Source organism: Canis lupus, chromosome 6, assembly GCF_011100685.1.
Source record: "Canis lupus familiaris isolate Mischka breed German Shepherd chromosome 6, alternate assembly UU_Cfam_GSD_1.0, whole genome shotgun sequence".
Taxonomy (NCBI): domain Eukaryota; kingdom Metazoa; phylum Chordata; class Mammalia; order Carnivora; family Canidae; genus Canis; species Canis lupus.
In genome coordinates this window covers 362,067-380,807 of record NC_049227.1, presented here as the reverse complement: position 1 = coordinate 380,807, position 18,741 = coordinate 362,067, and the positions used below count along the sequence as shown (strand labels likewise).

At 42.0% G+C, this 18,741-nt stretch overlaps 1 protein-coding gene across 3 annotated transcripts in view; it reads right to left on the bottom strand.

Moving 5' to 3' along the window:
* The window catches only part of NIPSNAP2 (nipsnap homolog 2), a 33,767-nt gene extending 16,878 nt beyond the window's left edge, over positions 1 to 16,889 (bottom strand). Inside the window, exons 1-3 of one of the 3 annotated variants that reach the window (XM_038538961.1) lie at positions 16,734 to 16,889; positions 3,131 to 3,270; positions 3,003 to 3,048 (exon numbers count right to left, since the gene is read on the bottom strand). In XM_038538961.1, the coding sequence (XP_038394889.1) occupies positions 3,003 to 3,048; positions 3,131 to 3,270; positions 16,734 to 16,825 (278 nt within the window). In that variant the 5' untranslated portion in view covers positions 16,826 to 16,889. Of the gene's footprint in view, positions 1 to 3,002; positions 3,049 to 3,130; positions 3,271 to 16,262; positions 16,396 to 16,733 lie in introns of those variants that run through there. The other 2 variants (XM_038538962.1, XM_038538963.1) reach the window with 2 other exon arrangements.
* Positions 16,890 to 18,741: the final 1,852 nt, after the last annotated feature.

The window sequence follows — 18,741 nt, the reverse complement described above, 5'->3', positions numbered from 1 at the left end:
TGTACAGAATTAAACTTTTAGCTGAATTCTGCTGCACTCTAATTTTCCACTTATCAGACAGAGGCTTAGGTTTCTGTTATCCCAACTACCTAGAATAGTTGTAAACAACTCAAGTACAGTGATAAAAATGGATAAGGAAGAGCCAAAGGTCCCAGGATTCCAGGAACTACATGGGTCTACTATTTGCTATTTCAGGAGGGGGGCGGATGGGAGAAGTACCTAGGAAGGGTGAAGTCTCTAAAAGCTAAGTTCTGCTGGTTCCCAAGACAAGAAGGAGAGAAACAGGAATAGTAGAAAAACAGCACAGAAGAAATAAGAGAAGAAAGTAATGTTTAAGATCGGGAGACAACAGAAGCAGCATGAGCAGGCAGCTAGCAGAGGCAGAGAACAAGCTGGCTGTAAGGAGGAAGAGGATGGAGCTAGAACACAATAGAATCCGGAAGCAACGCAGCTCCAACTGTCCCAGAGGGCATCAACATGGCAGAAGAATCCAAATTAAAATGCAACATGGACCATAACATGGGTTCGATTCCATTTAACCAGCAGACAGGATTTAACAAGTACCATATAATCCCATGTTGCATCCCACCCCACCCCTGCAGTTCATTACCAGGGGTTGTACAGGAGCAGTGGCAAAGCTGTGACAGGTCCTGGCAGTATGTTAATTTAACCATGGAAACCTTTGTATGGTACAGATTAGTATACAGAGCAAGGCAAAAGGAAGAGCCATAACTGTGCCATCCCAAAATAAAAGCTAAACATGCATATTTTTTGAAGAGAAAAATTATGTACAGTACAGATTCAACAATAAATGCAAAAGGATTTCAAGGGTCAGAAATGGAACCTGTTCCAACTATTTGTTGACACTGAGTGCCAATTAAGTGAGTGATCACTATCAGAGGCTGGGCCACCAGAACTGAGTGCACATGCAATTAAGAGAGAAAAGCTCAGAATTGTCTCTAATGTCTAGCTAAATGAAAACCCATACATGTTTATGACCCAGTACAATGACCACATTTTTTTTTAAAGATTTTATTTATTTATTCATGAGAGACACACAGAGAGAGAGGCAGAGACACAGACAGAGGGAGAAGCAGGCTCCCTGTGGGGAAACCGACGCGGGACTTGATCCCGGATCCCAGGATCACACCCTGGACTGAAGGCAGATACTCAACCGCTGGGCCACCCAGGGATCCCCTAATGACCACATTTTGAAGGGTGAAATGCCACCCTTCAAAAAATACATATGGTGTGATCATCGTACTGGGTCAAAAAGATTAATATTAGAAATAACATGGGACTGATAGAAATCAGGGGTGGGGAAAAATGGATTATGTGAAGTTATTGGAAATGGATTTCCTTTTTTGTCATGACAACCCTGAATGGGAGCCAGTGTAGAAGAAAACCTGTACAGATGACCCACGTGGAGTCCAGAAAGGGGCTGGGGCCTGATGATGGGGCCCAGGTTTTTCACCAATACGAAGGCATATCTTTTTTGCTGGGGACTCCAAAGCTGTTCTGGGAAACCCTGGCCTTACATGAATGACAGCTGTAAGGCAGGTAGTACTTGTACTCAGAATTGGATGCGCTGGGCAGAACCTCATCATTGGGCCCCTAAAAACCAGGAAGGAGTTAAGTCTTTATATACTGGAAACAGGGAGCTGCTGAAAGTATCAGAGAAAAGAAAAAAACATGATGCAGGGAAAGCAGACTCAGGGAGATCAATTTGACAAACTTCGAAGTAATGGATTGGGTGTGGGGCAAGGTACAGATACAACCTTGAGGCCAAGAAGGCAGTCAAAAAGGATGCTACTTAGAAATGGGGCTTAACCAGCTGGGAGAGGGAGATGGAGAAGGAGATGAAACGAATCAAAATGCGTATCAAATGAAGAATGCACCAATTGCATAGGACTAAGGAAAAGGTTAAATAAAACCATGGTGAGTGACATATGTGAGAAGAGTCAGGTGATTCTAATGTTGAGGTTGAAGGCAGAGAAAGACATCTGAATGGAAATATGAATAGACAGGAGATGAATATCTGAGACAGGAGATGAAGTGATACAAACAGGACAAGAAAGATAATCCAGGGAAACATTACCACGGACAAGAAATTTCATTTTAGGAAAAAAGATTTAGAAGTAAGATCTGCTTTGTCTTAGGACATTTTTAAATAAAAAGAACTGTGTTGAGGTGATTAAGAAACTCTATGCTAATGTTATATTTCACGAATCACCTCCCAAAATAACAAAAGATTTTTGCATCTGAAAATTATACTGATTCTGGTGACAAAATCATTTGCTTTTTCATGAAGGTAGCAGATAAGAAAGGTAAAAAAAATGCTTTTAAATGATACTTGCTCAAAATCAATCATTAAAATACAATTTGCTACCTTAAATGAGAACAAATGCACTTAATTCTCTCTTTAGTCTTGAAGTTTACAAATTCTGTAAGAGCATATGGATCTCATTATTGTTTGGGAATCTGCCAAAGGGACTTTAATCCTGGTAACTGGAAGACTTGAGAAGAAATGGTGGCTATATTCAAATACATATAGGACTTTCATGTGAAATTTTACTCAGGAGTAAAGCTGGAAACAATGGAGGTCGAGGTCACCAGGGTGTGAGTTCTAATTCCTAACACTAAAAGCTGTCCAGAGATGGAATGTATGAATGTACTTAAACACAGGCAGTCATGAAGATCTGCAGAAAGGACTCAAGCACGGATGAGTAGATGGACTAGATGGCCTTACAAGGTACCTGCTTCCAACCTTAAGAGGCTGGAACATTCTAACGTCTGAGCACTTATGTGATAAGTTAGCCGTGTGAGTCCTTAAAATCAAAATGTCCTTGGCAATCCCACACAAAGCTCAATTTAAGAGCCTCTGAACATTCAGCTTCAAGAAGAGGGATCAAAGATCTCACTCTGCTGTCTAGTGTTAGCTGAACCAACAAATATTCAAATTGTTAATTTTCCCCAAGTAAAGTATAGTCTGGTATACACACCAAATTTTGTTGTATGCTTCTAGGCATTCCGGTTTAACATTGTGAACTGAAACAAAAGAAAATTCAACGATAAACTTATGAACAAAGGGAAAAAAGTCAACTATGAAGATAGCAAACCTATCACTCACACTGCAATTTATATAGACTGCTTGTTTCCTTTTTGGCCAGGAGATTAGAGTGAGCATCTTTTCTTGGATCAACTTTCCGGACAAATAAGGATTTTAACCAGCTGTCTTCTCGAGGTCTATTATTGGAGGATGTCAATCTCCTATGGAATAACAAAATATAAAAATTTGAGTCTCATTAGTGGTATGAAGATTTTAGGATCTTGAGATAATGTCACATAGTACATTGTTTTCGTAAAAGCAATCCATTCAGCAAACACTCCTTGAGCACCTATTCTAGGCATTGTTATAGAACCTGGGGTACGCAAAATTCTGTTAGGATAGCATGCAATCTAAACAGCAGGAGCAAACTGTAAAAGATGTAACTTGTGTTTCTCCTAAGAGAGCTATTTTTTTTGTTTTAAAGTTATAACTATAGTTGGTATACAATGTTTTCAGGTGTACAACATACTGATTCAGTTATATATAAGTGCAGGTACCATCGGTCATCATCCAGCATTACCACAGTATTATTGACTATATTGTCCATGTTTTACTTTTTCATCTCTGTGACTTATTTTATAACTGGAAGTTTGCACTTTTTTTTTTTTTTAAGATTGTATTCATTTATTTGGGGGGTGGGGAGGGCGAGAGAGAGAATCTCAAGCAGGCTCCATGCCCAGTGCAAAGCCCGACCTGGAGCTTGACTTCGCGACTGAGATCATGACTTGAGCCAAAATTGGACACTTAACCAATGGAGCCACCCAGGTGCCCCTGGAAGCTTGCACCTCTTAATCCTACTTTGCCGATCTCCTCATCCTACCTCCCCTCTGGTAGTCACCAGTTTGTTTTCTACATTTAACAGTTGGTTTCTTTATTTGTTTTTTAGATTCCACATATAAGTGAAATTGTGTGGTATTTGTTTTTCTCTTATTTTACTTAGCACAATACCCTTCAGTTCCACCCATGTTGTCACAAATGGAAAGATCTTACTTTTTTATGGCTGAGTAATATTCCATTGTGTATATACATACCATATCTTTTTTTTTTTTTTATGATAGTCACACAGAGAGAGAGAGAGAGGCAGAGACACAGGAGGAGGGAGAAGCAGGCTCCATGCCGGGAGCCCGACGTGGGATTCGATCCCGGGTCTCCAGGATCGTGCCCTGGGCCAAAGGCAGGTGTCAAACCGCTGCGCCACCCAGGGTTCCCCATACCATATCTTTATCCATTCATCTATTGATAAACATTTGGGTTGCTTCCATATCTTGGCTATTGTAAATAATGCTGCAATAAATATATGGGTGCATGTATCTTTTTAAATGAGTTTGTTTTCTTTAGTTAAATACCCAGTAGTGGAATTACTAGATTGTATGGTATTTTTCTTTTTCCCTATATTCCTTAGGCTGTACCCCTCGTCCTTGTGCCTTATTCATAACTGGAAGCCCTGTACCTTCTACTCCTCTTTATGTTTCTAATAATTTTTTGAGGACCCCTCCATATTGTTTTCCACAACGGCCGAACCAATTTACATTCCCACCACTAGTGCATAAGGGTTCCCTTTTCTCCACATCCTTGCCAACACTTGTTATTTTTTATCTTTTTGATAATAGCCATTCTGACACATAGGTGATATTCACTGTACTTCTGATTTGCATTTCCCTGACGACTGTGATGCTGAATATCTTTTTACAGAGTTCATGTTTATCTTTGCCATTTTTGCTATGTGTTTTTCCCTGCTCCAAAGCAATTTCTGACCTAGAAAAAATACATATGGTAACCTAGAGTAGTTGAGTTCATAGAGAAAGAAAGTAATATAGTGGTTGCTAGGGGCTGAGGTGAGAGGAGAATGGGGAGTTACTGTTTAATGGGCACAGAGTTTGGGAAAGTGAGAGTTCTAGAGATGAATGGTTATAATGGTTGTACAACAGTGTGAATTTACTTAATGCTACTACTAAATTGTATACTTAAATATGACTAAAATAGTAAGTTCTATGTTATATGCACTTAACAACAATAAAAGGTAAAATATACAGGGAAAATGAAATAGATTCTTTCTTTAAAAATTTTTTTAAAAAAGATTTATTTATTTATGATAGAGAGAGAGAGAGAGAGGCAGAGACACAGGAGGAGGGAGAAGCAGGCTCCATGCTGGGAGCCCAATGCAGGACTCGATCCCGGGACTCCAGGATCGCGCCCTGGGCCAAAGGCAGGCGCCAAACCACTGAGCCACCCAGGGATCCCCTAGATTCTTTCTTTAAAAAATTATATTGGAGCACTCTGGGTGGCTCAGTTGGTTAAGTGTCTGATTTCACCACAGGTCATAGTCTTGGGGTCCTGGGATCAAGCCCAGAGTCGGGCTCCTTGCTTGGCAGGGAGTCTGCTTCTCCCTCTCCCTCTCCTCCAACTTGTTCTCACTCTCAAATAAATAAATGAAATCTTAAAAAAAATTAAAACACTATTTTACCCCTGAACTCAATTAACTTTAGAATCAAGTTTAACTCTAACATAAACCTAAGAATACAAATTTTATTGACACATAATTTTTAATTTTCACCTTATAACTGAATTTCTACTAATCTACATGCACTGGTATGCTGTTATTTCTGAAATAAATTATGTGGAAAAAGCAGGTACAGAACAGTACCATAAATACACAAAGTAAACTGTCAATAGTAGTGACATCTGGGGAATGTGAACTGGGCATGGGTTGGGAGTAGAGTTTTTTCTTTTCATTGCATAGCCTTCTGAACTATTTGACAATTTTCCATATACCTATTTTTATACGTAAAAATTGGCAAAAATATCTCAAGGTATATGCTTAGAGTCTTTTATAGGGTAGGTATATATAACCTAAACAAGATTTTAAAAAATTAGAGCCTGGGTGAATAAAATATCTCAGAATAAATTTAACCACGGAGGTGAAAGACCTGCACTCTGAAAATTATAAGACACTGATGAAACAAACTGAATATGAGGCAAATAAATGGAAAGATATTCCATGCTTATGGATTGGAAGAGTTTCACCACATGCAGAAGAATGACACTGGACCGCTTTCTTAGACCATATACAGAAATAAACTCAAAGTGGATTAAATACCTAAATGTAAGATCTGAAACCATTAAACTCCTAAAAGAAAACATAGGCAGTAAACTCTTAGACATCAGTCTTAACAATATTTTTTTTTGTTTTTTTCTCTTTGTCAAGGGAAACAAAATCTCAAATCAGACTCCATCAAACTAAAAAGCTTTTTCCCAGCAAAGGAAATCATCAACAAAATGAAAAGTCTGAATGGGAGAAGATATTCATAAAAAGATCTATATAATGAGGGGTTAATGTCCAAAATATATTAAGAACTCATACAACTCAACACCAAAAAACAATCTGATGAAAAAATATAGCATAGGGAATAGAGTTGATAATATTGTAATAATTTTCATAATGTAGATCAATGTGGAATCACTCAGTTATACATGAAACTTAGATAATATTGTATGCCAACCACACTTCAATTAAAAAAAACTAGAACATGGATGAGACTTTTATCTAATCTCTCATAATCACAATCAAATGACATGCTGTGTCCTTTTATCTTCCTCATTTTAATTCAGATTTATATAGAGTGAAATCTACTCTTTTTTGGCATACAGTTCTACAAGTTTGGCAAATGCACAATTTTCTAACCACCACCATAGTGAGATATGGAACAGTTCCTTCACTGCCTAAAATTCCTTTTTTTTTGGTTGTTAAAAATTGAAGCATAGTTGATAACATTGTTACATGTTTTATGTGTACAACACAGTGATTCAACAAGTCTATATGCTACACTGTGCTCACCACAAGTGTAGCTACCATCAGGCACAGGTTGTTAGAATACTACATACTATGTTCCCTGTGCTGTACTTTTCATACCAGTGACTTATTCATTCCATACTGGAAACTTACATCTCCCACTCCTTTTGTAACGAACACTTCTCCCCATTTTCAACTGCTAACACCACTGATCTGTTCTATGTCCCTATGGGTTTGCTTTTTCCAGAATGTCTTGTTTATAGAATAATGCAGATGCAGCCTTTTGAGTCTGTGCCCATTCTCTCTGTATAATCCCTTTTGTAACTGATGGCCATTGTCTCTGTCCAGGCCTATTACAGCATACTCATAATTCTAATCTTAGGTTGGGATGCTGACAGGCTGGTATGAGCTTTTTCTTGAGGTTTTCTAAGGAAACATTACATGATTTTCTACAGACTATTTCCAACTTGCTTATCAGGCCTGCTAAGGCCACAGATACTACAAAGCAATGTAAGAAGAAAAGGGAGAGTGACCCCAGGTATTAAGGAAGAGGACCTAGAATTTAAAGAAAGACGGAAGAAAAGAATTTAAAGAATTTAAAGAAGAGGTAAGAAAAACTCTCAGAAGATGCAAATTTCCCAATGCTTTATGAGATGAACTTGTGCATTCTACATTACAACAATACAAAAATTCCTATGCTTATTCAACTATGGTGCTTTAGAAATAATACTACATTTCAAACGTTAATAGCCTTTATTTTTTTGCTAAAAAAAAAAAATCAACAAACATTACAATTTTCTCCTAAGATGTTCTTTCTTTTTTAAGTTCTTTTAATTTTAAAAACCAATCATTGGTATTCACTAAAAACCAGATAAAAACAAATAGCTAATACCAAATAAAGACTTCTGAATGATGTAAGCTTACAAATCTGCAAACATAAAATACACAAACATAATATTATCAATAAAATGTTTTCTACAATAATCAATTAATATAAAAGAGTACTTTTTCAATCCTTCAAAGATTAAAAAGCAGCAAACTCATTAAACAGGTAAAATAAGTTAATAGTAGTACTGTACATGCAATTTTTCTTGTAAGTACAGGACAAAAATAAATAGTTCTAAGTGATATTTGTAAAAACAAGTTGGACATTCTTACACATTGCTTTTACTATATGCTAAAATTTCTTAGAATTAAGAAAGTGTTAATGGTGGTATACCTCAGGGAGGGATAGAGAGTTAAGGCAGGAGAGACATGGCTTTACTCATAAGTCTGTACTGTTTTTTTACTTGTGTGTGTATATATCTATAAATACACATTTAAAAAAAATTTGAGCACAATTGATATACCATGTTACATTAGTTTCAGCTATACAACTTAGTGATTTGACAATTTTTATTCATTATGCTATTTTCACCAAGTGTAGCTCTTATCTGGTTACATTGCTCTCACAATATCAATGACTGTATTCCTTATGCTGTGCCTTTACTTTTGCATATTTTTAAGTACATATTTAGTCCCCCAGTAAAATCACTTAAAGCAGTTAGGACAGCACCTGATATAGGGTGAAAGGTTAAAAACTGAAGTTCTTAAATCTACTTTTTCGATTAAAAGCAATAAATTATACATAAAATTATTAGCTTTTTAGCAAAACCCCAAACCATACGGTGTTTCTCTTTTCAATTCATTCTGATTATATAAATAAATAAATTCTGAAGGCAATTCTCCATAATGACCATGGTAAAATTTATGTCAATAAAAACAAACAGGGCAGCCCTGGTGGCTCAGCAGTTTAGCGCCGCCTGCAGCCCAGGGCATGATCCTGGAGACCCTGGATCGAGTCCCAGGTCAGGTTCTCTGTATGATGCCTGCTTCTCCCTCTGCCTGTGTCTCTGCCTCTCTCTCTCTCTGTCTCTATGAATAAATAAAATCTTAAAAAAATAAAATAAAAATAAAAACAAACACATTTTGCCAATTTAAATCTTTTAAAGATTTATTTTTAGATATTTGCTTAATAATACCATGAAACACAAGGGTAAGCATATAAAATTAGTGATATACAAAGTAAAAAGTCTTAAGATTTGTTAATGAGACTATATAATTCCAGTTTTTTATTTTATTTTTTAAGTTCACTAGACAGAAACTGTGTTTAAAAATTGGGGAGGGGGGTCTACATAAATTTTAAGAGCTTAGGAATAACTATTATAAGAAAGGGGTACAATTAAAGTTTCTTTTTTTTTTTTAATTTTTTTTTAATTTTTATTTATTTATGATAGTCACAGAGAGAGAGAGAGAGAGAGAGGTGCAGAGACACTGGCAGAGGGAGAAGCAGGCTCCATGCACCGGGAGCCCGACGTGGGATTCGATCCTGGGTCTCCAGGATCGCGCCCTGGGCCAAAGGCAGGCGCCAAACCGCTGCGCCACCCAGGGATCCCACAATTAAAGTTTCTAAAAATATCAGCATTAGGTAATTTCATTTAAAATAACAAATATTCACCAAAGCAACCACTAGTAAGTTTTTAATGGATACTTCCAGAAATGCAGACATGCATCAGCATGTATATATACAGATATTTAATTTCTATGACATCTAATACCCTATAAACTGAGAACATTTATTAGTACCTTGTTTCCAGGTTTTTCCTGGTATAGGCAATTTAGATATCCATTAACAGGGACTGGTCAACTCAATTTGAAATATCCCAAATCAGAATAGAATGATATCATTAAAAAGAATAAAGTAGATCTACATGCATTGATATGTTGATATTTCTGAAATAAATTATGTGGAAAAAGCAGGTACAGAACAGTACCATGAATACACAACATGAACTGTCAATAGTAGTGACATCTGGGGAATGTGGCTGGGCATGGGGTGGGAGTAAAGTTTTTTCTTTTCATTGTATAGCCTCTGTACATATAATACTTTTATACTTATAAGTTAGCTATAAAAGTGCATGTTTAGAGAGTCTTTTATAGGATAGGCACATAGGTATATTGGCAAACTAAATTTGGAAGGGGCAAGATCTCAAAGTAATTTTTTCCTCCTCTTTACAATTTAAGGGGGTTACAAATTAATAAATACTTCCTGTTAGGCACTGAATTAGGTAGCTTCTCTATGTCATCTCATTCAATCCACAGTATAGTCTAGCAAGAGAGGTTATTACCACATTCTAAAGCTTGGCTCAGAGAATTTAAATGACATGAGCTAAGAAGTGGCAAAATGAAAATATGAACCCAGATCTAACTATAAAGTTCAAAATATTCTAATAAGAGATCCCCCCAAACATAAATCTCCCCAGTTGAGCATTCTCCCAGGTTTTAATAACACCAAAGACATTTACTTTAAGATGGGTAAAATGAGGTAAAGGATATGGAAACACTGTAATCTACAGATAAGCCTAAGAAATAGCAGCATGGACACACAACCCGAGTGCTGTTTGCTTGTTGACCTGAGTAGCAATTGTCTCGACAAATAAAGAACAGTCCAGTCCTGCACTGCCCCCAGTTGATGGTCAAACTGTGAAATCTTTTCAGTGTCAAGTGACCAAAGCTGCCTAATGTGCCCTGTCCATCTAGCTGTCTAAGCTGAATCATGGAAGAGAACCGAGCAACTGTGCCAACAGCTGTCAGGGTGATAAGATCTGGGCTGGGGTTCTTCACTGAGAAGGACAAACAGCACCATCAGTAGTCTTTGTAACATCATACAAATGTTGTATACCACTTCACAGAGGGTGAAGAGGTAGGGGGTAGCACATTCTACAATACATTAAATTTTATTTTTATTGTTTTTCAAAGATTCTATGTAATCTTTACATCCAACTTGGGGGCTGGAGAGATCAGGAGTTGCATGCTCTACCAACTGAGCCAGCAGGTGCCCCACAAAACATTAGACTTTAAGTAGAATAAATATTATGTGCCATGGGACACCTGAGTGGCACAAGTGGTTAAGTGTCTGACTCTTCGTTTCAGCTCAGGTCGTAATCTCTGGTGAGATCAAGCCCTACGTCGGGCTCCACACTCAGCTCAGGGTTTGCTTGAGACTCTCTCTCCCTCCCCCCTTCATGTCCTCTCTCTCTCTAAAATAAATAAATAAATCTTTAAAAAAATAAGCATTATATACCAGGTTCTGTGGATATAAAGGTGAATGAGACAGATAGACGCCTTGCCTATTTAGTCTCAAGAAATAACCAGTAAACACCCAGAGTGGTCTCAGATACTGTAAACTTAAAATACACACACACACACACACACACACACACACACAGTGAGAGCTCATGGGGATGCACCATTGGACCACTGGCTTGGCTTGTAAGGAGAGAGAGGAATGCCAGGGGAGACATTCTGGCTCTGTCTTAAGAGGACAACAGACAGGTGGACAAAGCAGGCAATAATTCCAGTCAAAGGGAACATGTTCAGGGGCATGGAGTCTGTGAAACTGTTGGCATATTTCTGGAATAGCAAAGAGTTCAGTAAGGCAGGAGAACCGGGTGTGGGAAGATAGTGGGAGAAAGAACAGAAAAGCAAGGGGGGCAGGGTGGTTAGGCTCTTGTGCACCACACCCAGCAGCCAGATTTTATCCTGTACATGGTGCAATGCAAACATGTTCTCAAAAAAGATCTAGGTAAAAAAAAAAGATCTAGGTGTGAAAAGCAGCCTGGTAGTGGTATGGTAGGTAGACTGCAACAATAAAGGCCCAGAGAGTGGCTTCTGGGCTTCCTCCTGGTGGCCCTGTCCAGCAGTGCCAGGCACAGGAGGCATTCAATATTCACTGGATGGACCAAAGGAGAGTCCTGGATAACGGTTATGGGAGTAGGAAGGAAAGGGAAGAAATACCTTCAAAAGATATTCCTGAGGTGAAAAAGAAGACACGGGTCCTGATTCGGTATCTAGACAGTATTGTGGTTTAGTTGGAGCAAATCACAAATGAGAAATAAATTTACCAAACACCAAGGATGAGGCAGCAGTGGTGAAATGGACTTCATTCATTTGAGCGCCAAACACTATTGACGGTGCAGTGCCTGTGCCAAGCACTGGGCCAGGCTGTGGATATAAAGATGAATATCCTTGGCCCTGACTTCACAGAGCTCAGTTTGCTGGTGGGAGCAGAAAGACAACCAAGATCACAGCCCAACGTGAGATAAGCTCCTCAATGGACACAGAAGGTAGTGGCTGTGCTGGGTGGGGGCGGAGGAAACGGAGTCTAAGTTGGCCTGGGGGAGACATGAACCAATTCTCTGAAAGAAGCACATGTTGAACTGAAAACTTGAAAGATGAGGAGCACTTGTCAGGTGGATGCCCATGAGAGGAAGCAGAACCATACCTGCCAAAGCCAGGAGTATGTGAATATAGCTGGAGGTGAGGGGGAGAGAGGCAGCTGCATGAAAGAAGTCATTATGTGACTCTCCTCCTCACCACCAACCCTCCTGCTACCCCAACAAACCTGCTCTCCACAGTGCAGCTTCAGAGAGCTATCCCCTTTTATTTTTAAAAATTGTACGAAGCGGCGCCAGGATGGCTCAGTTGGTTAAGCATCTGCCTTCAGCTCAGGTCATGATCTCAGGGTCCTGGGATTGAGCCCCACGTTGGGCTCCCTGCTCAGTGGGAGGTCTGCTTCTCCCTCCTCCCCCCCACTCAAATAAATAAACTCTTAAAAAAAAAAAAAACTTCACAAAGACAAAGGAACAGTATAATAAAGACTTCTATATCCTGCATGTAGGTGAAAAAAGTGACATTTTATCATTTAAAATTTTCTATATAGATTTGCTTCTTTATTTTTACCAAACTATTTGAAAGCAGAGTATAGACATGACAGTACTTTATCCCTAAATACTTCAGCATGCACCTCCTGAGAATGAAGACAAAACCATGGTACGATGCTCACATCTGAGGAAAAGAATAATTCTAATGTCCCCTTCATACATTAAACTATCTCCAGTTGTTTCCAAACTGTTATAAGTTTTCCTTGGCAAGGGTGGGATGGGATGGGAAAGAAAAGGGAGCAGTACCCAGCCCAGGTTTATGTACTGGACATCTTCCTATAGGAAAAAGTTCTGCTCAGAATTCTTTAGTTGCCCCCTTCACCAACAGCTTCAAGTCCTCACTCTTCATGGGACTCCAGACAAGTGTTGCCAAGAGTTAGGCAAGGGAACCAGGGAGATGGTGAGAGAGAAGGCAGAGCCAAGACATGCTGGAGGTAGAACTGACAGATCTGGCAAGTGTCTAGCTGGGAGATGGTGGGCCTGGGGCCACGAAATGGAAGACGGGCCAGTACTTGAGAGAGAACCCAGGAAGAACAGGCAGGTTCTGTAGGAGGCAGATGAGTTAAATTCTGGGTACAGTAAGCATCTCAAGCAGGACATTAGTGTAATGTCCACGAAGCAAATGCAACTCCAGGCCTGTCACTGAGCAGAGCTAGGTAAGCGGTGCTAGCATATATCTCCTGGGAAGACAGCATCCTTCCCTTCTGAAATCCCTCTTGCAAGGTCACACACGGATCCCTGCGGGCAAATCCAGTCTTCTGTCATCTTTACTTTTTAGCAACATCTGGCACAGCTGGCCACCACCTCGTTGAAATACCTCCCTTTGGGCACTGCCACAAACAGCAACCTCATTGGCTTTCCCACATTCCCCTTGCTCCCTCTCCTTCCTACATTTAGCCTGTGAAAGTTGTTTTAATTTCATTCAATTGTAGTACTGGTTTCAAAAGTAGAATTAAGTGATTCATCACTTACATATAACATACAGTGCTCATCCCAACAAGTGCCCTCCTTAATGCCCATCCCTTTTTGTTCTCCATATCTGAGTCTTTTATGGTTTGCCTGTTTGTATCTCATTTTATTTTTTCTTCCCTGTTTTGTGACTTAAATTGTACATATGACTGAAATCATATTTGTCTTTCTCTGACTTATTTTGCTTACAATAATACACGCCAGTTCCATGTTGCAAGTGGCAAGATTTCATTCTTTATGATCACTAATATTCCAGTGTACATATATACCACATCTTCTTTATCTATTCATTGGTGGACAGACATCTGGGCTCTTTCCATAATGTGGCTAGCCTGTGGAGGTTGACATCTCAAAGCCTGTTTCTCAGCCCTTTCTCTTTTTTTTTTTTTTTTAAATTCTTATATGCTGGTCTTTATTTTTTTTTTTTAAGATTTTATTTATTATTTATGATAGTCACACGGAGAGGGGGAGAGGGGGAGAGAGAGAGAGAGAGAGAGAGAGGCAGAGATACAGGCAGAGGGAGAAGCAGGCTCCATGCACCGGGAGCCCGACGTGGGATTCGATCCCGGGTCTCCAGGATCGCGCCCTGGGCCAAAGGCAGGCGCCAAACCGCTGCGCCACCCAGGGATCCCTCTCAGCCCTTTCTCTATCCACACTCTTCAAGCAATCTCATCCATTCCTATGAATAATGTTTTGTTAAGAAGATTTTCAATTAAATGCAAAACAGTATAACAAAACCTACATATCTATCAACATTTAGCATTCCTATATACTGACAACTCCCAAATGTAACCTGTAGTCCAGACATCTCCTTTGAAGAGTCAAAAAGATCAAATAGGCCAAATACCTTTCCATTTGAATAGCTCACAGCCATCTCCAACTTTACCAGGTTCAGAAGTGCTCTGGATTCCCCCTTCCTGTTCTTCCTTCTCTGAATTAGGAGCAAGCTCCCAGATGGCAACAACTTTATTCACTGATATTTCCCAACAGCACCTGGCACATTATGGGCACTCATATGCCTATAGAACAAGGGACTTTCAGGAAATGGCACCAGCATCTGCCCAGTTGGCCACGACCCTTGATTCTGTCTGCTTTCCAAATCAGACTGGTATGTTAAAAACACAGGCCAGATCCTGTCACACTAGAATTTATATCTTTAAATGTCTTCCATGGCTTTCAGTATAAATTCCAAACTCTCTAAAATGGCTTGCAAGGCCTGGAATTATGGGGCTACTGCTCCCTGCCACCTGTCTTCTAGCCTCTCTTCCCTTTACTATGCTCCCCTTCCTAGGCTTTTCTGGAGCTTGCTGGTATGCCTCACTCCTTCCCAGTCAGGGCTTTCCTGCACACTGACCCTTCAGGTTTCAGCTCAACGGCACCTTCTTGGAGAGGCCTTCCATGATTTCATGTGGTAGGTTCCCTGAGGTTCTCTCACACCACCTACCTCAATCTTTAAGTCTGTATGGGTTTTTACCTCTGCCATATGGCTTGCTGGGCATAGTGACCCATAGTGACTATTATGCTGAGTTCCACAAAACTTCAAAAACATATACATTCATATACATTCAGTATTTGTAGAAGCAGTGAATTAATTGGGTCTAGACTGAGTCCTAAAGAACATCTACAGTTAAGGCAGTCAAAAGATACAAGGGGCCTGAGAGAGTAATCCAAGAGCTGACATGTTGGGCTTCAGTTTCAAGAGCATTTGGCCCCACAAGAAGTGGGGGTACTGGGCAGACCCAGGTCCAAATCTCCAGTTTACTAGTTTTGTGACTATGGGATCTATAGGTGAATATGCTGGGTCTTTTTGGAAAAAAGAAAATATGAATTTCATAGTTTCTTATCACCTGTGTGAAAAAAAATAAGACACACAGCAGATGCTCAGTAACAGAATGAAAATAAAAGGTTGATTTGTTCATCAACTTGGAAACATAAACATCAAATTTGGAAACACAAGGGGGATCCCTGGGTGGCTCCGCGGTTTGGCGCCTGCCTTTGGCCCAGGGCGCGATCCTGGAGACCCGGGATCGAGTCCCGCATCAGGCTCCTGGCATGGAGCCTGCTTCTCCCTCCTCCTGTGTCTCTGCCTGCCTCTCTCTCTCTGTGTCTATCATAAATAAATAAATCTTTAAAAAAAAAGTTGGAAACTCAAGCTGGACATCAGTCCTAGGAAGGGTGCCAGGCCTGAAGCCTGATAAACTTGAGTTCAAATGCCTTTTCCAGCTAGAGGTCTCACCTCCATGGAGATTACGTCTCATCTATAAAATGCAGATCCTGTTACTTAAGATTGGTACTAGGATTAAATTAAATAAACTCTCTGGCCCATAATAAGAGTTTAAAGAACAGGCAGTCCCTTTACTCTTTCGTTAAGCAGCAACTGAATTTAGTTCTAGAGGCTCGTTATTAAACCACAGATAACGTTTAAATGATAAATGTAAAGAAAGCAAGAAAGCAAATCTATGTAAGTCAGTAGGAGCTTGGTTTTTGATGGAAAACAGGACATGGATGTGTCAGAGGGATGAATTCAGGAGAGCCGAATATTTAATCCACAGAGGCTAGAAAAAGTTTAAAGTTGAACCCAAGGCCTACTTGGGGCTGATGCCTTGTAAAACCTTTCTGATCCGTCACCTACTTCTCCATCCCACTCCGGCGGCCGGCAGCGTCGAGCCCACCCCGCGACGGCCCCGCGCTCCCGGGGCTCACCGGCAGGCGCTCTTCTTCCCCCTGGAGCTCGTGCTGTCCGCAGCGCCCTCGCAGAGCGGACCCCAGGCCCTGCGCACAGCCCGCCCTGGGCGCCCGCGGGCAGCCGGATGCCGAGTCCAGGGCCTGGGGTCGCGCCGGGTCAAGGTCCCCCAGGCCAGGCCCACACGGCGCGCGGACGTGGCCTGGGCACCGGGCGCCGTCCCCGCCGTGACCTTGAGCACGACGGCCGGGACCGCGCTCTGACTGTGCCGAGGCCCTCAGCCGCCCCGCCCGCCCGGCCCGGCCCGGCCCCCGCTGCCCCGGCGGGCCTGCTCGAGGGAGCGCTAGCGGGCCGTGGACCCGCGCCCTCCGCCCTGGCGGCCACTCCCCGGCCGGTCCCGGGAGGGGCAGCGCTGCTCACCGGAGCGCAGGCTGCAGGCTGCAGGGAGCGGCCCGCCGCAGGACGCCGCCGGCCCAGGCCGCTCCGCAGGCCTGCACGACTCGCGCCGCCATCTTGCTCTGGCGCCTGGGCTCCCGCCGCGCGGGCCGCCGCTGACGCCGCCGACGCCGCCGCCGCCCCACGGCCACCACCGCGACCCCTCCCCCGGCCGGCCCGCCGAGGCGGGGGTGGGGCGGAGGGCGGGGCCCGCCGAGCGGGGCGGGGCGGGGCGGGGCCGCCGGGGTGAGGGCGGGGCCGCCAGGGGCAACTGACGGCGAAGCAGGAGAGGACATCGCCCCCTGCGGAAGAAGCTGGGTGTCGTGACCCGCCTGCGCAGGAGAAATATGAGCAGACGTTACTGTACAGTACCGGCCCGGCTCAGCGGTTTAGCGTGGCCTTCGGCCCAGGGCCTGATCCTGGGTCCTGGGATCGAGTCCCACGTCAGGCTCCCGGCATGGAGCCAGCTTCTCCCTCTGCCTGTGTCTCTGCCTGTGTCTCTCATGAATAAATAAATAAGATCTTAAAACAAACAAACAAAAAAAACAAAAAAAAAAACGTTCTGGATTGTTTGTTGCTTGGGTGCTGAGTTTGATAAGTCCAGTTATGAAATGAGCAGAAGATATGAACAAAAATTTCTCTAAAGACATACACATGGCCAACAAGCACATGAGAAAATGCTCCGCATTGCTTTTTATTAGGGAAATACAAATCGAAACCACAATGAGATACCACCTCACACCAGTGAGAATGACGAAAATAACAAGACAGGAAACAACAAATGTTGGAGAGGATGTGGAGAAGGGGAATCTTCTTGCACTGTAGGTGGGAATGTGAACTGGTGCAGCCACTCTGGAAAACTGTGTGGAGGTTCCTCAGAGTTAAAAATAGTTACCCTACACCCAGCAATTGCACTGCTGGGAATTTACCCCAAAGATACGGATGTAGTGAAACCCAGGACACCTGCACCCAATGTTCATAGCAGCAACGTCCACAACAGCCAAACCGTGTAAGGAGCTTGATGTCCTTCGACAGATGAATGGATAAAGAAGATATGCTATATGTATACAATGGAATATTACTCAGACATCAGAAAGGATGAATACCTACCATTTGATTCGACGTGGATGGAACTGGAGGGTATTATGCTGAGTGAAGTAAGTCAATCGAAGAAGGACAAACATCATATGGTTTCACTTATATGGGGAATATAAGAAATAGTGAAAGGGATTATAAGGGAAAGGAGGGGAACTGAGTGCGAAAAATCAGAGAGGGAGACAAACCATGAGAGACTCCTAACTCTGGGAAACAAAGGGTTGCAGAAGGGGAGGTGGATGGGAATAATGGGATAACTGTGTCGCAGGCACTAAGGAGGGCACTTGATGGGATGAGCACTGGTGTTATATGTTGGCAAATTGAATTTAAATTAAAAAGAATCATTCTGGATGTAAAGATATTCAAGTTATCTTGTGGTCTGGGGACTACATTGTTCCCGTTCATCCCAAGCCTGGTTGGTGCTGCCGCCCCCATCTGTTAGGGCAGGATATAAACCAACAACTGGCCGAGTGTGTCAGGTGTTGGCAGAAAGAGGCTCACAAGAGGCAACATGAGAGAGGGCACTGAGGGGACACGAGTTGACCCATGGAAGGGAGGGCATCTCAGGCCAAGAAGTAGGTCATGATGGCACGATTTATGGAAAATGTATCCTGGGTAAGATAAAAGCCACAAATGTAACCTTGAAAGCTGCAACCAAGACAAGTTAGGCAGAAAGGGAGTCAGTGAGAGAAGGGGGAGAAACAGGGAATAGGCCCCAGCTGAGGGGAGCATTTGGAGGGCAGTCCAAATCTGCGGAGGCCAAGAGGAAACTGCCCTCAGGACTGCGAAGCTGGGATGTCTCTGTGATCCAGGCAGGCCTCTGCCTAAGAGGGGTGGGGGCAGGAGCTGGGCTTCCTGGAGGCAAAGGCAGCATTGGAGTTTTCTGACTGGAGGACTA